Consider the following 24,655-nt stretch of genomic DNA (forward strand, 5'->3'; position numbering starts at 1 on the left):
TGTAAAGGGCTTCACCCTACAGTGGAAAGCAGCGAGGCTGATTTACCCAAGGCATTGGGGTTTAAGGATAGTGAAGGGAAAGTAGATTTTAAGCGGGTAGAAGTAACCAAGCGAAGGTTATATGATTGGTGGCTAAAAGCAAGACAAGAGTAAAATTTCATAAGTCGTGGCTAGGTGGCTTGAGCCACCGCCCGATTTAAAGAGTTCAGCCGTATTCATCCATCCACTCATCCATCCAGCCGAATGGATGTCTTAAATGAAAATATGGGGTTGCATGCAACGACTTCCCGCTGTCTCATCTTGTTGCGAAGACAGAATAGCAGTTGACAATGCCAAACTTTAATTGGATCTTTTAACGTTTGCATGTGACAGCTGACTGCACAGATGTGGTCTTGTGGAAGTGGCATGCAATGTGATGCAAGGTTGGCAAGGTGTCCATCAAGAAAGCGCGTAGACGCCATAGCTAGGGCGGCTGGATTGCCATTGACATCATTCACAGGCGGCGGAAGTGGCGACTCGCGCAGTCCGCCGATCACGTCAACGTCACAAGAGACGAGAATTGTTACCTAGGTTTGGAGCCGTGTTTAAGAGGACTGGTAATTGTCGCTTCGGCCGGTGAGTTTGCCTAGAATGTGAACTCTCTGTTCACGTCATAAAGAGTACCGTCGCGTTGGACAAGCACTCCAGTGTCGGTCATGTCTCTCAACATTCGCGATAAGCAGATCGCTGCATTGAAGCAGATGCTCAACTTCAACGTTCCTCAACCGAAAGGCTCCTTTTCGGAGCCTGTGTGGAAACTTTTGGTGTACGACCGTTGCGGACAGGATATAATATCGCCTCTGCTGTCTGTGAAAGAGCTACGCGACATGGGCATCACCCTGCACATGCTTCTGCACTCGGACCGAGATCCCATTCCGGAGGTTCCTGCGATCTACTTCGTGGCGCCGACTGACGAAAACATTACGCGGATATCACAGGACTTCCGAAATGAGTTATACGACCAGTATTACTTGAACTTCGTGTCACCTGTGTCGCGCCAGCACCTTGAAGATCTGGCTTCGGCAGCTCTGCAGGCAAACTCTGTAGCTAACGTGTCGAAAGTGTTCGACCAGTACCTCAATTTCATCACACTGGAGAATGATTTGTTTCTGCTGAAGCACAATGACCGACATACTGTTTCTTATTACGCCATTAACCGTGGCGATGTGAAGGACACTGAGATTGAGTCAATCATGGACAACATCGTCGACTGCCTCTTTTCCGTTTTCGCGACGCTAGGGACCGTGCCCATAATCCGTAGCCCCAAAGGAAACGCTGCTGAAATGGTTGCCGAGAAACTGGACAAAAGAATACGCGATAATCTGCGCGACTCGCGTAACAGCTTGTTCCTGGATTCTACTCATGGTGGCGGCCAGTTCAGTTTTCAACGGCCACTGTTGGTTGTGCTCGATCGCAACATGGATATGGCAACACCGCTGCACCACACGTGGACATATCAGGCTTTGGCACATGACGTTCTTGGCCTGAGCTTGAACCGTGTGACCTTGGAGGAACCTGTAGCACCGTCTCCATCATCCGAGCATGTAGGTGCCAAGCCAAGGAAAAAGACCAAGACATTTGACTTAACTCAGGCTGACAAATTCTGGCAGCAGCATAAAGGAAGCCCCTTTCCCACCGTGGCTGAAGCAGTGCAGGAAGAGCTGGAGGCATACCGAGCCCAGGAAGATGAAGTGAAAAAACTTAAGGCAGCCATGGGGCTGGAAGGTGACCGAACAGATGAAGCTATCACAATGCTTTCTGATAACACGGCAAAGCTGACATCAGCTGTCAGCTCACTGCCAGAGCTGCTTGAGCGTAAGAGGCTTATTGATATGCACACCAGCATAGCCACTGCAATCCTGGAACACATCAAGGCTAGGAAGCTTGATCTGTACTTTGAGACTGAAGAGAAACTGCTTGGCAGGCAGGCTTTGGATCGTTCTCTGCTGGACCTGATCAATGATCCGGAGGCCGGCACAGCGCAAGACAAGCTAAGACTAATCTTGATAGCTTTTGTACTGGGACTCGATGGGGCCCTTGAGTATGAGGAGGCCTTGCAGCGAGCAGGCTGTGACCTCAGTGCTCTGCGGTACTTGCGTCGCTGGAAGGACTACACCCGCATCACTGCCCCACAACCCATGGGCTCTTATGGTGGTGGCCCTCGCACAGTTGGAATGTTCTCCAAGTTGATGAGCCAAGGCTCGCAGTTTGTGATGGAAGGTGTCAAGAATCTGGTTGTCAAGAAGCACAAGCTACCAATTACACGGCTGGTGGATGCTTTGATGGAGTTGAAATCACTGCCTGAGACTGATGATTTCCGATATTTGGACCCCAAGCTTTTGGGACGTGCTGAGCCACGGGCCCAGGCACCATTCCAAGAGGCAGTTGTGTTTGTTTTGGGAGGTGGAAATTATATAGAGTACCAGAACCTACTGGACTACACGAAAGGCAAGTCCAAGAAGGTGGTCTACGGTTGCACACAACTCGTCAACGCTGCTCAGTTTTTGGAGCAGCTGTCTCAGCTTGGGGCTGAAATTAAGTGAACTGTACCAGGCTTCGCTTGTGACACATCAGGCCAGAAGCCAAGCATGTAGTTCTGGGTGTAAAGGGCAAATAAAATTCCTGGTATTCTCTAATCTTGAAAAACAAAAAAAACATCATTTGAAGGCAATCTTAAAGCATGCTTGTTATCTTGGAAATCTCATAGTCAAGCTTAACTGCTTGCTTCGGGCTTTTGTAACTTTCTAGAAGAAATGTGCGAATTGAGAGCTTCAAATACTCCGCTATTCTGCTCTGTCCAGCACTGATTAGTGGTATATCTGTTGTTTATGGTAGGGTGTAATACTGGACTTTTCCACCATGGTTGGCTGTGCTAATCGATGCCAGTTCTCTGCTGAGTCTTCTCTATTAAATGAAACTTTCTTTTTGAACTGTCGTGCGTTGTCAGCAAAATTTGCGGTTATTTAAACATGTGCCTTGTGCTTTGTATGCAATTTGTGTCATATTGTTATGTCTTTCTGCTATGAGCTTCACGATAAAAACATAGCAATTTGAATAATGCTATCTTTAGTTTAAAGCAAAGCCCTTTTGTTTTGCATTATATGATGCCTAAGTTTCTAAGCTCAGATTTCGTTTGCATTCATCTATCACTAATCCGCAATAAGTGTGTAGCACCCGGTAGTTGCCTTCAGCATTTAGATGCTTTTCTAAGTACTTGAATGCCATCTCTAAGCAGTAGCATGGTGCAAAATTGGTAGCAAGCTCTACTTCCGGTGGTCCTTTAGTCTATAACGGTAACACCTAATCTTTTATTCACTGATTGTCGTCGTTCGCAAGCTTTGGCATTCTTGAACTAAATGTTTCCTTGTAATACTGCAAATTCCAACAAAAGAAATTGGAATAGGTGGTTACAGAGATACATGTAAGGTATTGAAGTAGGCTATGGACATTGCAGCATGTTTACAGCCTACTTCAAGCAAAGTCTATGAATACATTAGCTTGCATCTGTACGTTAAAGTGGTGCAGCTCGCCCTGTTTGCACCTTGATGTGACTGTGTGTTATGTAGCCATGAGGTACCCAGCATTTCAGTTACTGCTCTGAGGAATCCTACAGTGACACTTCACACAAAAACAAGACAGTCTAGCTTCAGCGTCCTAGCATGTTGTGTTCAGAAAACAAGCCTGCTGCATCCATTGCAGCATGCCAGTATTTACCCAGTGTGATATCTCTCGGACAAAAGTATCAATATTTCTAGCAGAACAAAAGGTCATTTATGATAAAATGCATGGATCTCGAATTGGACATTTAAATGGTTTCCTGTAATCTGTGCTGTCTGAGTAATGCTTTCATTGTTCAGGGAAGCATGTGGCACATTGGTGAACAATCGATAACTTGCATTTAGCCATGTGTAATTGAGAGTAATTACTGATTAGCATCCATCTAAGTGCAACCTGATGGCGACAAATTTCATAAATTTTGCTGCTGAAGAAAAACTCGTCTCAGACCAAGGCTCAGACCCAGAAAACCACCACCTGTCCATGGCAGTTGCTTCGGCAGCTTGGCTAACCAGGACGACTCAGCAACTTGAAGCTGGCGTGGTGTTAGTTCAGTGTATTTGCGTATGTTTAATTTGCCAGCTATGCAGATGTATCGGCAAAAAGAACTACTACAAGTGCACTGCAATAGTTTCAGAGTCTCGCTGCTGAAAAACGAACTGCGAGCTTTGAAATGACGTTGCACTTCACTAGTCCCAGCCGCTACCATTTTGGTACCATTCGAAAATTCATTTCGCTCCCTTTCATTTGACACCTTCCAAGATGGCATCAGAGCAGTGCAGCCAACGCTGCAGACATTTTCCTGCAACTCAATAAGTGCACACAGACTTCGTCTCTTTATTTCCATGTGTGATTTTACAAACACAGCCTCTGCGTTATGGGCTTTTTCTCTGGTTTGCCTTGGGCAAGTGAATTGAGCTTGGTACCAATTTATTCGAGAGGAGTACAGCTCTGCGATGATTCTATTTTTACTGGCTTTTATATTATGCATTAAATTGAATTGGTTGCTTTCCTAAATTATCAGCCAAGCCATTTTGTATGTTCTATTCAAAGATTCTTTTACTAATGTAATTTCATTGAAACAAGTTTAAAAGCAGCATCATTGCACAAAGTGCGTCTTGGGTGATGCAGTTCTAAGTGCATATTTGGACTCTACAAAAAGTGCACTTTTGTGGCAATTGTGATAACGATTGTGCCAGAAATAAAAATATTTTGAAGACCAGCATCCCCCAAGGTCACAGTAATACGAGGTGAAACAAAGTAAGGCTAGGTTCACAATATAGCCATAACTTGTACATCACTTATAACAAGTGCTTGCATGTGACAGCCAATCGACATTCATGCGCCAATGTTCGTCACATCACTTGTGTATAATACCTCTTCCAGCTGTAGCCTGAGCAAAGCCTGAACATTGGCATTTGTCCAGACGTTTCTCATTGGGACTTCCATCACAGATGCTCTGCAAGAAAAATATTTAGAAAGCTTGATTTTCGTGCCTTGTTGCCTCCAAGAAAGAAAGAATTTTTTGCTCCTTGTCAAAAACCATTAGATATTGAACTGAGAGACTAAAAGTGGAAGTCCTTTCCAGCTGCACGCAAGCCTTGGAGCATAATGCCAAAGGAATTAGCTATACCACTTTGTTTCGTTCGACATATTATTTTTCAATGGATCGTGTTTCTTACTTTATTCTCATGATGATGCTAATTTTTTATGGCACAAGGGCAACTTTGGCCAAAGAGCGCCATGGCACAAGGTAGGTTTCATTGCACAAGGTGAGGTCAGAGACCCATTTACCAAGCATTTCACTCTAAAGAAGCCGAGCACCAGGCAGGGGAAAGCTTGTACCCATTGTATCACCGGTGGATACCCGGCGGCGCTGGGGTTCGAACCCCGCACCTCCCGCATGCGAGGCAGATGCTCAGCCACTTGGCCACCGCTGCGGTCTCTTACTTTATTCTACAAGTTTAACTTGCTATGAGTGCAGTGTAAGTAAAATATTTTCTATTCATTCTCATGAGTGCATAAATGGATATAGATTGTGAAAGCAATATGCTAAACCTAGGTCCTTCGTACTACTCATGGGGACAGTGTTTCTAGTAACATACGATTTTAACGCAACATCGTTAAGGGCCCTGTGTCGCAGAAGAGTCAGTGTCTGTGTTCTGGTTGAGATGAAAAAATCTGGATTGGTCAAAAAGGTGGCTGTTACAAGAGGCTCCCATAGATGGTGCCAGCCACACCATCGACGCGCCGGATGTTCAGCGATCGGAGCAACCACACGCAATGCGCCAAGCGCATGGCCAGTTTTCGTCATTACCCTCATATAAACACGAAACAGACGACTAACGTTACAAGTGTCGCTTCTCAAGCTGCTATGCAGCAGACCCAACACTATTCCTAGTAACTACACCGGGCTTGGTTTAAGCGGGGCTTTATATGTTTGGCATGTAGTCTTTCACATGATTGTGATTGTGAAAGAGGAAACAGTATCCGTGTCTGTGTGGACAAGAGGAACCACTGTCGCGTCATACCTTTGGAGGCAGAGCTTAACTATCCCCCCACTTTTTTGCTTCCATTTTACGAGGGCCAAGTGTGAGGAAGTATACAAGTGCTTAGGCTGTGTCACTTTAATGCAGCATGCCTTTTACACACTCATGAACCACTCAAAAACATCTAAAGCCAGAGTTAGAGTGTGATATGAAAATACCATTGCACTAAGCACCGTTTGGATTTTAAACTCGCTTCCTCTGGATTTCGGAGTCAACCTTGCCACCACTTGGATCACTCGGTGCTACCTCTAACACTTGAACCTTGAGCACTTAGCTACAACATATGCCTGCTGTACCACATATATCTGCTGCCACATGTTGGCAGTACTGCCCTGTACATACTGGCAGATGCATGTCAGTGCCACTCCTATTCCAGTCATGGATATGTTGACAATAGTAGTGTTAATGCCACTTTTGCTAACTTAGAAAGGGAATGTCGACAGGACGCAACCTCTAGCTACTACTCAGCTGCATCAACAAAAAAAGTGGGCATAGATTTTATACTGCAGAATCACAACAGTTACTGTGACAGCCAAAAACCCTCCATGTGCTGAAACCTTCAAAACATACACAGTGCTTAAGAGACACACACTGACGGAGAGAAAAAAACACACGACCACTCATGTGCTGTTTTTTTTTTCTCTTTCGTCCGAGTGTTTTTTTATGCTCTGAATGTTCACATGGATTACCCACTAGCCTAAACCCTCACACTGAAACCTGCAGGCCTGCAGACACGCAGGTGGACAACTGTCACAGTTAATTGCAAGATTAAACAAGAAAGACGGGCTAGTTTTTTATTTTGTGCCAGTAATCATGTTTCAGCCAGTGAGTTAATTGCACAGTTCAGCACAATGTGCACAGTTAACTGATTCAAAGCACCCTACGTGCTTGCTTACAAGCACGTGATGCAATAGAGTACAGTTGTAATACTGGCAGGGACTTATATTCAAGGCAAGTGTCCTTGCAAACCATATCGCCTGGGTTCAAAAGTCGGCATTTGCTACACACACCCATAATCTGTACTGTGTGCATGCAGCAATTATGGGCCCCTGAAAACATGCATGCATTCTGCTGGTTGCCTAGGTAAAAAAAAAAATACGGGCTCAAAACAAGCAGCTGCAATCATGGACGAGCACTGAAATCATTATATATTTTGCTCTAATTGCTTTGGTGCCACTAATAAAAGAGCACTGCCATCTAAACATGAGCTCTTACCACCAGGAATGATAGAAATTCAAGAAACAAGAATGGAAAACCAACAAGGACGTTGAGAGGAAGACAAGACATGTGCTAGCTTCCAACAATGCTTTATTTGACCGATACCAGAGCACCAGAGTCCCTGCACTTGATTAATCAGGCCGAGTACATTGCAAATCATCACCTGGCTACAGAAACAAATTAGGAATGTGCATTCCACTTTCACACAGAAACAAAGAAGGTGCTTGTCTTCCAAGCCTACTGTCAAGCCTGCACATGTAAGCCTCACCTGTCTGATCCCAAAGTTTTGCTGAAATGTCATGATAAAGCAGAACATAGACCTGCAGATGCAATCTGCATCAAAAAATGAAGAAATTGCATTACTGACATTGTGGTCTTGCACAAAATGAAATGCATCTTTTAATTTGTTCTGGCAGTCAGGTGACAAATTTCTGTTGATTGTCTGGCTTATCGGCTTATGCTTTGTTTATTTGGTTTATCAACATTGGTCCTGCGTTCGGTTCTGCTTGGACGCAGGCAAAAGACTGGTGTGGAACAACTGTTTACTGGGCAATCTCATCTCCAAAATAGAAAAGAAACTCGCACCGGACAGTCATTAGGCCAAGAAAAAATTTTGCTTGACTGTCCTCAGTTTAAGGTGACAAACTTTCGAGATAAGGTGCCTGTAACACCTACTACAATCTCAAACAATAGAAACGCTTGTGCGTGACCACATGCATTCCAGAGAAATTGGGTCACCTTTAGTGTGGCTAAGTGATAAGGCCATGTGCTGGTGGCTTTGAACAAAGAACATGAAAAAATGACCATTGCAAAACTTTGCGGCAGTATAATATAATGCCTCACACTAGGTGCCTTTGAGGTACCGAAAAATGAAATTGGTGCCTGTCAAATAAAGCATTGCTGAAAATTGTTGCACATCCACTCATCTTTGCGTCTGACTTCAGTTAGCGCTGCTGCTCTTGCTCCTTGAATAATGAACCAAGAAGCCTTGAAACATGTGCTACTCAATGATAGGAATGTCACGAATAACCAGTGTTGTAGGCGTCACCGAAAAAAGGTAACTAAATATGTTACTCGTTGCACTAAGAAAAAAGGAACACGTTATGCCCTTACGTTACCTAGAAAAAAAAGTAACGTGTTACCGTTACCATTACCGAAAAAAAGTACCACACGTTACTTTGCCATTACTCCATGGCCATAAATTTTAGTTAGCACGCTACGCCTTAAGAACTCACGATAACAATTTCATAAAGCTCATATTTCATATAAAACTTCCAGCCAAAACAACAATTTTATGCAAAATCCTAATTTAACGAGAATACTTTGCATAAATGTGAGGAGCGTCGCAATATTACAGTGGCCTAAAGTTGCCTGTAGAGTTATATGTGATGGATTCTAAATTTGTGGCACATGGTGAAGCCATTTTCTGAATGTGACATTAAACACAAGATGACACTTCATCAATTCTAACTTCACAAAGAAAACATAGCTGAACTGTCAACAAATTTACAGTAATTCTGAAATATGTCATGTTCAAAAATGCTCGGCATGCTTCCATTCTGTAGAGTTGTGTGTGTGTGAGTGGTTCGGGAAGGGGAGGTAGGTGAGGGCAAGTGTGTGAATGCTTGTTCGTGCACGTGTTACGCGCTTTATGGGTATTCTGTCGCGTCTGGGTGCGTTGTCAAGAGCAGGTGTTTTCTGGCATGCATGCGAGCCGCAACAGAGGTCGCCGAGGGCAATTGTTTGTTTATTTGCAGCCTCAATTTAGGTTCTTTGCGTTTTTTTTTTCTAAAAGAGGGGGGGGGGGGGCGGAGAGGGGGACAACTGGAACAAAAAGTAAATAGTAACGTGACACCTCACGTTACCAAAAAATGTTAACGTAAGTATGTTACCCGTTACAGTTCCCAAATGGTAACGAGTACGTTACTAAGTTTGTCTGTCAGTCTGTTACTGCCAGGAGGAAAGAAAGGAAAGTGCACGGGCCTGCTCACTGGCTCAAGCCAAGCCACAATCGCTACCACGTGCAGATAGTAGGAGAGTTGAAAGAGGAGATAATAAAGACGCGCTAAAGACAAGGCCGATACCGGAGGTAGTGCAATACCGGGCCAACCGGTGGCGGGAGTGAAGCATCCTTCGAACTCTCCACCACATTTCCAAAAGTAAGTCCAACTTGGACCCGTAACAGATACTCTACGGGTCCGGACAATTGCCTTACGTTACTAAGTTAGCGAAAAAAGGAACGCGTTACCGCCAACACTGGGAATAACAACAGGATGCAATATCCAGTTTCCAAACACCACACACAATTTTTTTTTCAAGCTCTTTCTACCGAGAGGTTTTGGTTCCATCTACCCACAGGCATCCAGCATTACTGTTAGAGGCTGTAGTGGTACATCTAGTGCCGACTGCAATGCAGTGGGGTAAATGTCTGGCACTGAGCACTTCCCATAGCTGTCCGAATCATAACATGCATTTTTATTTACTACACTAGCCATAAGAACCAATTTTATGCTCTGCACTGATTTTCTGCGCGTCTTGGGATTTCATATTGCCGTACTACAATATCCTTTAAAGGTTTAAAATTCCAAAGCATTTCAAAAAGCTCCATTATTAACTGTTGCCCACTTGCGTATTCTGCACAGGGACAGATATAAAAGAAAGAGAGGAGAGAGAGCAGTTTCATCAGGAAAATTTTTAAAGGGACTGTGCAATAAATTGAGATTACGTAAAGCAGACGAGAGATAGGCATTTCATCACTCGTCACCCCAGTGCAAGAATTTTTGAGCTAGCATCAACAACAGCGAAGATATAGACGATTAAAAATTACGCTCCTCTCCCCCCTCAACTCGTACACGAGGAGCACCAGAAAAAAATTAAGAAAACAGCTCTGGGACTGGGCCCCGCCCATGAATACGTCATTCGCTGACGTTTATTTTGCAACTTCCGGTTGTCGCTCCTAGCCCCCCAGCAGCAGCGTCGGTGGCATCTCTCCGGTCTCTTCGCCTTCCTGGATTGCGGCGAGAGTCGGGTTTCTTTATTGTCGTCTGTTGTAGTTAGCAGTAATAAACCCGGACCTCGAGGTGCGACTGCTCGCTTTTACGGCTGCAATGGTCACCGAGCCCTATGCGTGCGCACGAAGAGCCGTGCGAGTGGCTCCGGAACTCCCGACAGGAGGAGGCGGCAGAGGAAAATTGAAACCATATGCGCGAAGGCAATGCCCTGGCTCGCGCTTGCCCGAGAGGGTCGCGCGGCGGCACGAGCAGACGATTTTCACGGCTACCTGAAGTGTGTCCGTGACGTCGTGGCTGCCGTGGCTCCAGCGAATGAGAGCGTGTGGTGGCCTGGCAACGTCATTGGTAGTGTGACGTCTTTCTTCCACGATTTTAGTTCCAAAATCGGTCACTACGAGCACACCAATTGGCCCGCGAATTTTAAAAAACACGGTTTTTAAAAGTTCATAATAAATTGCCGGCTCAGTTCTGAAGACTTGTACTTGGTGTGAATGCTTCTTAGCATCATTTCTAAGCATTGAAAACATTTGCAAGTGACTTTTTATTCATTGCATAGTCCCTTTAATGCGAAAGCATTATGGGGCTCATTGGCAACGAAACCTAGCTCCGGCATTGACCAGCAGCAGTGGTCCTAAATATCCCAGATGACATCACTGTGGTATCCAAGAAAAATAAAATTTCTGAAGGTGCGGGGTACTGAGGCCAGGACTTCCTGATAGCAAGGCAAGCACACAATCCATAGGCCACAAAAATATGTTGCTTCTTGGCAAACGACGGTGAATATTTGAGTTTACTTACGACTATGCTAATAAGCGTGTCATTAGAAAGGAAGAGAAAAAATAAAATGAAAAAAAAAAAGCTTTAGCAATCAAAGCAGCCTTAGTCTTAAGTGCCCTCTGCAACTTTTTTTTTTAAACTGCACCAGAGTCCTTCAGTATACTTACAACATGAATATGTACAAATAGCGGCACTAGCAGGTGCTGTTATAAGGAATAGTGTCCAGTGTGAGCACATCACTGCATGATCACCTACGTACACTACTGCCACTTCAATATCATGGGAAATGCAAGCACTGTAGTAATACAACAGTCTGTCAAATGGGATGGAGCATTCCAAAGTTCTTGCAATGATTCCATATGCACAATCGACATGGCACCTTTCAAACAAATACGCTTGGGCCAACAGTTCACGCCGGGGCTTACCACACCAGTGCATTTGCAGTTTGGAACCAAAAGGCACTACGCCTGCTTTGGCTTCTTAGCAGGAGTTGGTTCTTCACTTTCTTGGAAGACTGGCTTAGGCTGTGTTGAAGCGTAGGCAGGCGTCACCCAATAAGGGTTCTCAGCTGCCTCCTTGGCATATTTGAGGATGGCCTCGCGTGGGTCCACATTGTCATCAACACGCTTGGTGGTGCCTAGGTTGCGCACAATATAGGAAGACAGAGTATTGCCTGCTGAAGCAATACGGCCTCCTTGGCCAGGGCCCGTCACTGGAAGATCAGGCCTCTGAGACAGCACAGGATCCTTGCGTGCCTTCTCCAGACGCTTGCGTGAGCTGCGCGGTCGCTCCTCACGAAACAGTGGCAGTGCATGTGGTGTGAGCACCTGCGCCAGCGTGAGGCCCTGTGGTGTAGGTCTGGCCCGAGCTGCCTTGCTTGCACATAAGAGTGCACCGTGGTGACTGTAGGCTGCGTCATACAGCAGGCGCACCTCTCCGCATGCCAACCCCGCCAGAAGTTGGTTGAGGCGGGCATGCCATATGATACGGGCCACTGGCGATGGCAGCTGGAGTCGCAGCACCTCCCGCATGGTGTCACGTTCAAAGAACACCAACTGGCCCACACCAGCGGCATTCGAGGTGGCTGTGTACACAACCCGGTCGTCTGGGCTAAAGCCGCAGTCGGTGGCCGGGTACAAGTTGTCGAGCTCTGCAAACGTGTGCAACGCTGTGGGCCGCAATGCGCGGGTGTCCCACAACTTCAGTGTGTCATCACAAGAGCGTGTAGCCAGCTGGCGGCCATCATGGGCGAACGCCATGCAGGTTATGTCAGTTCCCCGCTGGTGTGCCTCGCGGACCATGCTGCTGGGGTGCACCAATGTGCGCCGCTGGTCCCAAAATTGGAGTGACCCATCCTGGCAGCCGGCAACCATAAGCTGGCCATCCCGGCTAAAGCGGCACGTCGACGGGATGGCCCTAAGGCCACCCAGTTGCTTGGTTTTCACCAACGCTTTGTGGCAGTTGGGCTTGTCCACATTCCACAGCCGCAGAGTACCATCGTTGGCGCAAGTGAGAAAGTCTTCACGACTGCGCGGGTGCCAGCAGCCGTAATTTAGCATAGCTACGTGGCCTTTGGTGCGTGCCATGTCCGTAATATACTGGTCTCCCTTAACGCATTCCATCACTTCGAAACCATCTCGATCTAGTACTTTGGCTTGAGCACTCCCAGATACTACCAGAAACGTGTCACCTGTGCAGCTGTACTCGAGGTTTCTTATCTGGTGACAGTCGCAAGGCCGGAGTGAGCGGAACGGCTGCAGAGATGAATCCATGCCAGCAAAATCGAACAATGTAATATCAAAGTCATACCCGCCAGTGACAAGACGCGCTCCGTTGGGATCTAGAGCCAATGCAGACACAATCTTTGTGCCGTGCCGCAGTGTAAGTTGCTCTTTCACTGGAATTGTCCGATATGCTTCTGTGGTATGCTCACTTCCCTCCTCGTCTTCCTCCGAGCTAGTTCCTTCCTCGTTGACTTCAGCACAGAGTGTGATGGGTGGTCCCACGAGGTCTTCATCGCTGCCTTCCTCACTCCGCGTAGCGGCGGACGTAGAACTGCTGCCACCGGTTGCTCCGTCCTTGACGTTGCTTTCAGGGTCGCTAGTTGACGGCTTTGGGTCTTCCGCGAGTCTCGCTTCTTTACTTCTACTCATGGCCGTTCTCCTGGCTTCCTCGAAAATTGCATTTAGATCAAACACGCGAGCTTTCTTCGTGGAGTTTCGCTCAGCTGACAAGTTGACTGGGGGCCCCACCAGGCGTTCGCTGTCATCCTTACTGCGTGTTATGGAGCACACACAAGTGCTGTCACGGGATGCCTTGTCTTCGACGTTGCTTTCAGGATCGCTGGTAGACGGCATTGGGTCTTCCGCGATTCTCGCGCCTTTACTTCTACTCACGGCCGTTATCCTGGCTTCCTCGAAAATTGCATTTAGATCAAACACGCGAGCTTTCTTCGTGGAGTTTGGCTCAGCTGACAAATTGACTGGGGGCCCCACCAGGCGTTCGCTGTCATCCTTACTGCGTGTTACGGAGGACACACAAGTGTTGTCACGGGATGCCTTGTCTTCGACGTTGCTTTCAGGATCGCTGGTAGACGGCATTGGGTCTTCCGCCATTCTCGCGCCTTTACTTCTACTCACGGCCGTTATCCTGGCTTCCTCGAAAATTGCATTTACATCAAACACGCGAGCTTTTTTGGCGGAGTTTGGAGAAACAATGCCTCTGCCCTCACTAGAAGCGGCCATTTTAAGCGTTAATTCCTCGCTGGTTGGCTCGTGGTTGGCTTGGCCAGCTTGGCTTTAACTGGCTTCAGTATGATGTATGTACCGCGTAGTAGTAGTAGTAGTAGTAGTGGTTTATTTAAAATAACATAAAAGGAAGGTAAAAGATTTTTGCTATCCCCGGCATCTGCCATCACGTGCGGCGGCACCTGAGCTGGGGCAGCGGAAAGAAAGGATAGCAGGTCCTCATGTGGAAACTACAGCGGAGAAACTGCAAGCTGGCGACGCTGGCGTCAAATATCTTGCAGTTGACTTTTAAAAAGCTCGGATGACATCTAACGTGCGCTTGGACTCCATCGGTCCATCACGTGGCCGCGTTTCGCTTTGTAATCGGCCGTCGCTCCGTTTCATACATAGCTGTCTACACAGCCAAAGGTACGGAAGTATAAGTTTATAGTCCGTCAAAAAAAAAACTAACAAAATGTGTCACTCCGCCTCGCGTCGTGGCTGAGTGGTACGAAGCGCGGGCATGTTTGTTCATTTTGTGAGGGGGCCCAGGTTCGATCCTCAGCGTAGGTTTGTTCTTTTTTTTTATTTTTTTTCGGCGAATCTCTAGATAGGAAGTCTAAATGCGAGCCATATATAAGTGGCCTTTTTTGTTATCAAAATGAAATGACTTCTTTAATAAGAAGCGTGCTGTTAACTTTTTCCGCAGGGAAACGAAAGTGAAGTGAGAGTTGGCAACGGACGTGCTGAGAGGCGCTGTTTTTCGGTGTTCACGGATTTTTTCGCATGCTGCACACAATGAATCATTAATTGTGGTGTGATAGAATTCAGTGTGGCTTCAATTATTCGAGGCAGCGTTGTCTGGAGGCTACGCGGTATAGATTGGCGATGTTGTTTTGGATTTATAATTCATGGGGTCCAACGTCCCAAAGCTCGCTGTTCGTCCTCCTCACAAACCACGGTAGCTCGCCCGCCTTCTCGCGGGGTAACAATATCAACGGCGAAAATTCGGGTTTCTACACAAAGGATGTGTAAGTACAGAGTGAAATGAACGTGGTGGCTGGTATAATTAACATCACCTCGCATGTTTTTAATATTTGTACATATCCGCAATGATAGAAATCATGTTTGTTACTGGAGATAACTGTTTGTGCTCGATCGTGAGTTACTGTAGTTTTTTGACTGCTGCCCAAACATACCAGGGTTTGAAAACTGGTGTTGCAGATTATAGAATGTTATATGTCGATATTTGCTGTGCATGCCGTGTGAATGGCCGACCATGTTTGTACGGCCTGTATTGTAAAGAGAACAGTGTGCCAAAATTCTCTTGTCCAAGACTTTTTTGATCATTTACATGCTTGAGGAAATCAATTTTTAACCCCCCCCCCCCCCCCCCCTTCTCCAAAAAGGGCTAGATGTCAGGTGAACCATTGAAGCGTATGTCCCCAAATGCCACATGTCCACAAATACCAATTGTTCATTTTTTTATTAAACGGCACCCTCTCAGTATCTTGTGTGCCATTTGCTCTCGCAGTTTTGTAGTAGGCCAAAATTTCAGAGCTGGAGCATGGGATAAATACTAGATAACTTCAGCAGGGAACAAGCATGAAAACTGCCAAACTTTGGCATACACAGTCGAAGACCAGCAGAGCAATGTCGCCAACAACTTGGGACAAACAGCATATATAGGAGCACAAATTATAGTGAGCTACACAATATGATAAGGCTAATCATACAGGCAGCACTAAATAAATCTTTTGTGAAGAATTTTCTGTGACGCCAGTTCCAGAGAATGAAGTCATATGGGTCATGTGGTCTTAGAGAGAGGAGGCCACAAGGCACTTAAAAACCTCGGAATATTTATACATAATAGATAAATCAGAATGCGAGTTGAGACAGCAATGAAACAACGCACAAAGCACGATATGCACAAGGCAGAAAATGATCATAATTATGAAGACTTTGAACACATGACTAGGAACGATGGTAGTTGCTGATGCTACATACAACATATATGGCATCTTACTATCACAAGTGGCTCAGCGGCTACGGTGCTAGTGTCTCCATAGTCTCTGTTGCTTTATGACATTCGAACTCAATAATACGATCAAACTATCACAATGTCACAAATAAAATAAAAAGCAACTGCAGCACAATAAAGCAGGAACAAGTGAGTAACAAGTAAGAAAAATTTCAAACACGATGATAACTGGCACGCAATTTTCTTGCTCACGTTTCATACGTCTGGAGCCGTGCTATTGCAGTAAAACCTAGTCCCGGTATTCACACAGTAGAGGAGACACCCAAATGAAAACAACGCATAACACGGCATAAAACACACCAGACATGAGTAATATTATATAAAAAATGACCAACAAAGCAATGTTGCACAGTGAGAACCTCATAAAGTAGAGAGGAAGAAAGGACAAACAGTCATCTGGACGTTAAATATTTCCGTAGTTCTTTGACACGGGCACTTTTGCTTAATGCAAAGCAGTGACATTGAACACATGCATGGTAGAAAGATAGGAAGAAGATGGCTGCACAGTATGAGAGAGCACTGAACAAAGGTTGAGCGGCAGCCTCAGTTCGCAAGCCGAGCCAACGTTTCGACAAGGAAACCTGTCTTCGTGTTTCAGCTGACACCTGAAAATTCGGGCAGAAACTATTTCACAATGACTTTCGATGATAGTGTGACCAGCATCCAAGCGTTATCTAGATGCCGTAGCAACACCCGGATAGAGAAATGCTCAAAGGAGGCAAGTAATGTTGTTCACATTAAATGGAAAACGCGCTGCAGTGGCGCACTGGTTATGGCGCTCGACTGCTGTACCCAAGGATGCGAGATCGTATCCCGGCCGCAGCGGCCGCATTTCGATCGAGGCGAAAAGCAAGGCGCCCGTGTGCTGTGCGATGTCAGTGCACGTTAAAGAACCCCAGGTGGTCGAAATTTCCGGAGGCCTCCACTACGCCGTTTCTCATAGCCTGAGTCGCTTTGGGACGTTAAACCCCATAAACCAACCAACAAACATTAAATGCAAAAACTCTGCAAAGAAAACAGTATTATTCCAGCTCCTCAATGCCACTCAATTCAGAGCTGGACTCTTCAGACGAGCTGCTTGAACTGCCAATGGCGAAAACTACTGGGTCAACTTCATCATCGAAAATTATATCCCTTTCCCAGGCTTCATCCTCAATGCGCTCAGCATGTGCACAAAATTTTTGCCAGTCTTCCTTTGACACATGTGCCAAAGCCTGAGGCAGAAGCTCCTCAACTTCAGCCAATGTGAAAGCTTTGTTTCTTTTTGCTACGAATCCTTTTACCATGCTCCACACCTGCTCAATCGGATTAAACTCGCAATGGTACGGAGGCAGTCAGGGTTCTTCAGTTCCCATGGAATACACCGACTGCGGATTCACTGCAACTTTGGACGCTGCCAAACGCGACCAGACCCGACAGCTGGACGAAACCACCCTTCCTGGACGAGATTGTCAAGTTCGGCTGGCAACCGGAGCCATATACATCCGCCCACCCCGCTATCAGCGTTGGAAGCGCGGGATATAATCTGCAACCGGACAGCGTTTTCTTGGGGCACGACACCGCTTTCAACATGAAGCACTCACCGTTCGTGTTCTTCCAGGTTAGTTACAATGATGACCCTTTATCTGCTAAAACCTCGAATCGTTTTTTGTTCGTGGTGTCGTGCCCCAGACACTGGTTGCATGTTCTTACGGGTTGTAAGACTAGAATGGCACTCTGTATTAGCAGCATCCTGTTAGCGCTCTCTGGAGACGTAGAGTCAAATCCCGGTCCGCCTGGCACCGATCAAGAAAGCGTCCCTGGCAACTGTACTCGAGACAGTCCAGAGAATTGAATCTGGCCAGGATGGTATCAGGAATGACCCTACGCGCCCTAAAACAATGGCAGGCATCAGTGGACGTTGAACTAAAACAGCTATCTGCCAGAATTCGCACAATCGAGGTCGAAATGGTAGAAATGAAATCTACCATTTCTACGCCATCCACAGAACTGTCTACAATAGGTCCCTCAAATATAACCGAGCAATTAAAGATAATTACCTCACGATGTGACGACACAGAAAACAGACTTCGCCGCTCTAACCTACTTTTCTTTGGTACACCTGACGAGTCCGAAACATGGTCTAGCTCAGAAACAAAGGTGTTGCAGCTGTGTGCGGAACACCTTGGCTGCACACTTGAGCCAACACAAATTGAAAGGGCTCATCGGCTTTGTCGATACCAACCAGAGAAGTGTAGGCCGATCATCATCAAGTTTGCTCACTACAAGGACAAACAGCAGATCATAGATAAAGGCCACAAGTTTAAAGACACACAGTATGTCGTTCGCGAAGATTTTTCTTTCCCAACACGCCCTGGCCAGGAAAAAACTGATAGATTTCGCAAAGTCGGAGGCGGATCGTTTAAGCTTAGGGTCGATAAACTGCGCATGAACGACACTGTATATATGTACGACGCTGCTTCTGACACTGTCAAACAATGTACCCGATAGCAAAAACGAAGAGCGGTTGTACACAATTCTGACTTATCAGCCACAACCTTCATACGGCGGCACTGCCCACCTTTCGCTTTCCATATCTTTCACTAACATACGTAGCATCCTTCCAAAGCGCACCGAACTTTACTCATACCTTGAAGATAGTAACTCTGACATATTAACTTTAGCAGAAACGTGGCTGCACTCGGATATAACTGACGACGAAATCTTACCTGACTCTCGTGATTTTGTTATTTACCGGAATGACAGACCTAATAAAAGAGGAGGTGGCGTGATGATCGCCATAAAAAAACACATTCCTTCCTTTCGTGTTAACATTTCGTCCCCTCTAGAAATTTTATGGGTTTGCATCATGTCCTCATCGCTTAAGTCTCTTCTTGGCATATGTTACCGACCACCAGATAGTTCAGACTCTTTCGTAACAAATTTGCATGCCAACCTCTTAGATATAAGAAGTAACTTCCCAAAGGCCGACATTTATTTATTCGGTGATTTTAATTACCCGAATATCAACTGGAATACCTTAACTGCATCAGCACAGGACTCACTTAATTTCGTTGAACTAACATTAGACTTTTCTTTAACTCAGCTAGTTTCTCAACCTACGCGCGACCTTAACATATTAGACCTTGTTCTCACATCGGCTCCAGACAATATAAGCCCGATCTCCCTCACGGATGGTTTCAGTGATCACAAACTGCTCCATTTCACTCGGAAAATGCCGTCACACCAACGCAGACCACCTCACAAACATATCTTCGACTATAACAGAGCGAACTACGATGCCATTAACCTCGGCTTACAAACATTCTGTGATTCCTTTCTGCAATCCTTTCCTAATCAATCTGTTAACGAAAACTGGCGTCACTTTAAAGATAAGCTCACGCAGTTAATGAACACCTATATACCCCGCATATCTTTCCGTGCTAACTCATCTAAGCCGTGGTACCACAGGAACCTGCGTACGTTGAACAAAAAAAAACGACTTTTTAAAACAGCTAAACGGCTCAAAACACCCGCATCATGGGAAAAACATAAAAATGCTGATAAAGAATACTGCGCGGCCATACGGAAAGCAAGGCATAAGTTCATGGCTCACGATCTGCAATCCCTCCTTAAGCACAATCCAAAAAAATTTTGGAAAACATTATCACCTTCCGAAACTTCTTCAGATTTTACGTTGATTGATGAGGCTGGAGACCCCATTGCTCAAGACGAACGCCCTCAGACTTTCAATAACTTTTTCGCCAATATGTTCACGAAGGAAGACTATTCCAATATTCCATCGCCATCAGAATATGACTATGACTACATGAGCCCAATAGACGTTACTGTTGATGGCGTTGCGACATTGATTAACAATCTGAAATTAAGTACTTCATGTGGTATTGACGGGATTAATTCGAAAATTTTGAAACATACCGTGGCTCATTCCAGCGTCATACTCACTCATATATTTCGGCAATCACTTTCAACAGGCGAGGTACCATACGAGTGGAAAATTGGAAAAGTTATTCCAATTTTCAAATCCGGTGACCGAACTGACGTTGCTAACTATCGCCCAATATCTCCGACATGTATATCTTGCAAACTTCTCGAACACATCATTGCATCTAACACGGCATTACATTTAGAAGGCAACGGTTTCTTCTTTTCAAAACAACATGGGTTCAGAAAAGGGTTATCATGTGAAACACAACTACTCGAATTTACTAATGAGCTTTTTCACGGTATGGACGACAATCTTCAAATCGACTGTATATTCCTAGACTATGCTAAAGCCTTTGACCGTGTTCCACACTGTCCTTTAATAGCGAAACTCTCATCATTGCGCCTCGATTCATTAACAATTTCTTGGATAAGAAACTTTTTATCATTTCGAAAACAATTCACTTCTATTGATAACCATTCATCCCATTTAATTGATGTAACATCAGGCGTACCGCAAGGTAGTGTAATAGGCCCGTTACTTTTTCTGATTTACATCAATGACCTCCCATTAGGCATTACCTCAACACTCAGAATGTTTGCAGACGATTGCGTTATTTATCGCAAAATCCGCTCCTTTAATGACCACATCGCCCTTCAAGAAGATCTACATCGCATTAATAACTAGTGCTCATCATGGCTAATGTCCCTTAACACTGATAAATGCCAGTTAATGACATTTAGCCGTAAACGGTCTAATTACCTTTTCACTTACTCGCTTAACAACAGTCCAGTCACTCTTGCGTCATCGTACAAGTACCTTGGCGTTCACTTTTTATCTAATCTCTCATGGAAAACCCACATAGAAAAAATTGCTGCCAAAGCTAGCCGTACATTAGGTTATTTAAAGCGTAACCTCAGAGGTGCGCCTTCTTCCACACGCCAGCTCGCATATCAGACATTCGTCCGCCCTCAAATTGAATACGCATCTTCCATTTGGTCACCTCACCAACAGTACCTAATTAATTCCCTAGAGCGCGTACAAAATCGTGCCGCTCGCTTCATTTCTCGCAACTATTGCCGACATTCCAGTATAACTAACATTAAGGCTTCGTTATCCCTTCCATCCTTAGAATCTCGCAGAACAATAGCACTTATCTGCCTCTTCCATAAAATTGTTTACAGCCATCATTCCTTCACACTACCCCTTACAAAACCGGCCCGCACATCTCACCGATTGCATAATCACCTCAGTTTTAAGCGCCTTTCAGGAAGGACCACTGCATTCAACTCATCAGCCCTGCCCCGTGCAATCATTTATTGGAATAGTCTTCCTGATAACATTGTTCACATCTCAGATCATGTTATTTTCAAAGAAAAAATAAGTAGCATTTTCTTCTGAAGTGTGTTCTGTAGTGCGTTTTTCAATTTAGTTCTATTTTCTGGTTGGTTGCTTGTTCTTTGTATAATGATGTTAAAATAACCATGTTCTACTTGCTTCTTTTTCCCACCCCAGTTATGTAACCCCCCTCACATAATACTCCAGTCGGAGCCCGTGAGGTATTTGAATAAATAAATAAATAAACACTTCGTGGCCATGTTTTGCGGCAAGTGTGTCGATCGCATACACAGTGTGTCCGCTCGTCGTTCTTTTGCACAAATCGAGCAACTCAGCTCGTACCATGTCTGTTGACCAGGATATACCCTTCCTTGTGAGCCATGCCTGGATTTCAATCTTCCGAGTTCATGTCGTTGGTGGCTTTTCGAGCGCAACACTATGGTAAGGGGCATTATCCATAACAATAATGCTGCTGTTAGGAATGTTTGGCAGCAGTTTGCTTGAAAACCACTCCTCGAAGTACTTGCCGTCCATCTCGGAGTGGTAATCAGCTGAAGCGCCCTTCTTGGCTCTGAAGAAGTCGGCAGCACCGCTCACAAAGCCTGTGAGGCTACTGCCTGCATGAACGAGGATCAGGCGGCCTCCTTTCCCCGATGGCGCTGGCAGACCTGTAGTCAGGCCCCTAAGAAAGGCATCTTGCGATGACTTGACAGTGCTGTCCTTCCACACATGTTGCCTGGTGTGGCCAGCATTGACCCAAGTCTCATCGAGGTATACGATGCACCTGCACGGGGAGGCAGATAAAAATACCGATTGAGTTTTTATGGTGCACCTGCACGGGGCGGGGGGGGGGGGGGGGGGGGGGGGGGGGGGGCAGAACAAATATTGCTCGAGTTTTTGTTGTTATCAATGTATTCATCATAGAAATATAAAATATCGCGTATGCAATTATTACAAACTTTTGAATGGCTATTAGAATATTCTTCAATTCGTCATTCGAACTGAATGGTGCCTATTGAAAACACAAATTATATATGTAATGCTTTCGAATAATCGGCACCAAGGTGCACGGACCCGGAGAATAGAACAAAGAGCGAGAAACTAATTCTTCTTTGCAACATCCGCGATTCAGTGTCATCGCTATTTGATTCGTCTTTTATTTTATTTTAAAAACAGTATTAATGATTTCACAAAATGAGTGCATGACGTACACAGCTAGGTGCGATGAAGGTAGGCAAATGTAAAAGTCGCTCTCTGAACGATCATTAAAAACGAAGCGCTTACCTCCCTTGGCTCCGGAATGCTTTGATAGCTCTGAGATACCGGCGCCGCCAGGCTACTATGTCGGATCGCTCGATGAGTGCGAGAGTTCGTTTCCTTTTTTCGAACTTGAAGCCCATCTCTTTCAGCAACCTCCACAAGGTGGCTTTGCTCATATCCGGCAAATCGTCATCTCCGTTTACTTCATGCAGGATACTGTCCAAAGTCGGTATTTGTCTTTCGGCATACATACGATGCAACTTGAGCCGAATGGCGTTGACCGTAAAGCTGTCGTACTTCACACTGCGGGAGCTTGATATTGCCATCCTTTTCGGTCTTTTTTGCGGTGATTTTACTCCGCCAGAAAGACCTTCTTTCTTAAACCTCACAACTGTCCGAGGGCTCACTCCGGTCATCTCGCCCACAATTGCGAGAACGTCACGCACAGTCTTCTCGGGGTGGAGCTTCCTTATGCTTGCGTAGACATTAACTATCACCGCCTTGCAGTCTTTAGAAAACTTTGGAGACTTCACCTTGGAAAAGAGGCGAACAGGAGATGTTTTCGAAGTCGAAGCGGGGAAGAAAACAAGCGAGCAGGTGACAGCGACGCCATTTTCACAAACAGACCTGCCGGTGCCGGCTCAGCTGCGAAAACCTGATACAGCCGGCGCCTGAGAAAACGAAAAATCTGCGTCACTCGGTTCTGGAAAACATAAAAGAAAAATCAATCTATTTGCAAAATAAAACACTTCCATCGGTCTACTATAATATCAACTACTGTTCACTTTGCTTGTCAATTCATTTCTATTTTTATTTTTGACGCACTATATTATGATGCGGACGAGGATCGCAAACAGGCACCGTAGCCTTGGCTGCGTAGACAGCTAAGTATGAAACGGAGCATTGTGCCGATTGCACTTCACCTTCCTACACGTTTTAGTACCTTTCGAAGCGTTGGAAACCGCCATGGTTTGTGGCCATGAGTGAATTCTTGCTAGGGGCCCACCGTAGAAGCTTTGTGGATTCCTTTTGTGTGGCTCACCATGCATTTGTGGTTTTCGTGCGTTCTCGTGCGCATCCGAAACTAACGTTGTCCGAAACTATGTTTAGAAGGATAAGAATAATGAAAATGAAGCTGATCCGGCGCGTTTGTTATGTTGAGGATACGCCTTAGATGAAAATGAAAAAGCCACAACTTTAACATGGACTAAGCTGCGCCTGCAGAAATTCTTGCGGATCTCAGGCTTGTTTTTGTTCTGTTCATTCTTTTCATCATCAGCCTATGATGCCTAGGATCTGTGATATATGCTGTGACGTACGTGTACTGTGGGTGTGCGTTCGTGTGTACCCACAGCATAGCAACCCTCTGTAATGCCCTTGAAAACTGCATAATGATAATAGCGCGGGCTTTAATGTCGGGAATATTCATCTCTCGCCAATAAGCAAATGCATGTTCACGCATGTGTTACAGATGAACTGCAAGATAGGCTGTTTCTGAGATATTTGTAGCCCCACTGTTTGATGACTATTTTGAAGGAACTTAGTATACGGATGGCCTACATTTTCAGTCACTGAATTAATGTTTGCATTTTCGTTACAATAATAGGTGTATGAGGAACCTTCCCCAGTTAAAAATGTCCAAATGGGATTCTTAATGGTCCCAGTTCAAATGGTTTACTGGCCAATTCCCTGCAGCTGTTGGGACCAGTAGCTTCACAAACAAAATTTATTTGGATAAACCATCCATGTAATGTCCTTTGTTTTCTAACAGTCCTGAAAAGTTAAAAAAAAGTTTGAGTAAGAGTTGCTTAATGATAAGCTTCACAATCCAAAAATTAAGGAAAACAGAAGCAATCTACACTAAAATGCCTCACCCTGCAGAACCACGCAGACCTGCCTACAGTAAGCACACACGGCTTTAAACATAGCAAGTGCCAACAAGAGCAACAACAAAGCATACACCCAACTTATATGAGAAACACTCACATTCAAACTGTTACTATGAGCTCATGCTTATATACTCCCTAATTAAGGACATCCCACAGGTGCTAGTGGGGAACAGTTAATAAACAAAGCTTTCTCATTAAATTTCAGCACTATTTTTTGCAATTTATGGCAGAAAAAATCTAATACGAGATTGAGCTGAAAAATTTAGTTAATTGAACACCATTACCACACAATGGAAAAAACTGTCAATTCAACAACAAAAAGTTCTC

At 45.2% G+C, this 24,655-nt stretch overlaps 3 protein-coding genes across 3 annotated transcripts; 1 reads left to right on the forward strand and 2 right to left on the reverse strand.

Moving 5' to 3' along the window:
* Positions 1–460: 460 nt before the first annotated feature.
* On the forward strand, positions 461–2,675 carry Slh (sec1 family domain containing Slh). The gene has a single exon (XM_077645779.1). It carries the CDS (start codon positions 696–698, stop codon positions 2,580–2,582), a length of 1,887 nt encoding a protein of 628 aa, XP_077501905.1. The 5' UTR covers positions 461–695; the 3' UTR covers positions 2,583–2,675.
* A 3,627-nt stretch (positions 2,676–6,302) lies between these two features.
* On the reverse strand, positions 6,303–13,912 carry LOC144112940 (WD repeat-containing protein 70-like). The gene has a single exon (XM_077645778.1). The coding sequence runs from the start codon at positions 13,891–13,893 to the stop codon at positions 11,611–11,613; it is 2,283 nt and encodes a 760-aa protein (XP_077501904.1). The 5' UTR covers positions 13,894–13,912; the 3' UTR covers positions 6,303–11,610.
* A 1,432-nt stretch (positions 13,913–15,344) lies between these two features.
* Positions 15,345–23,062, reverse strand: LOC144112942 (uncharacterized). Its single transcript, XM_077645780.1, has 2 exons — positions 22,464–23,062; positions 15,345–21,963 (listed from the first exon to the last, which is right to left on the reverse strand). Exons 1-2 carry the CDS (start codon positions 22,853–22,855, stop codon positions 21,585–21,587), a joined length of 771 nt encoding a protein of 256 aa, XP_077501906.1. The 5' UTR covers positions 22,856–23,062; the 3' UTR covers positions 15,345–21,584.
* Positions 23,063–24,655: the final 1,593 nt, after the last annotated feature.

This window comes from Amblyomma americanum, chromosome 1 (genome assembly GCF_052857255.1).
Source record: "Amblyomma americanum isolate KBUSLIRL-KWMA chromosome 1, ASM5285725v1, whole genome shotgun sequence".
Taxonomy (NCBI): Eukaryota; Metazoa; Arthropoda; class Arachnida; order Ixodida; family Ixodidae; genus Amblyomma; species Amblyomma americanum.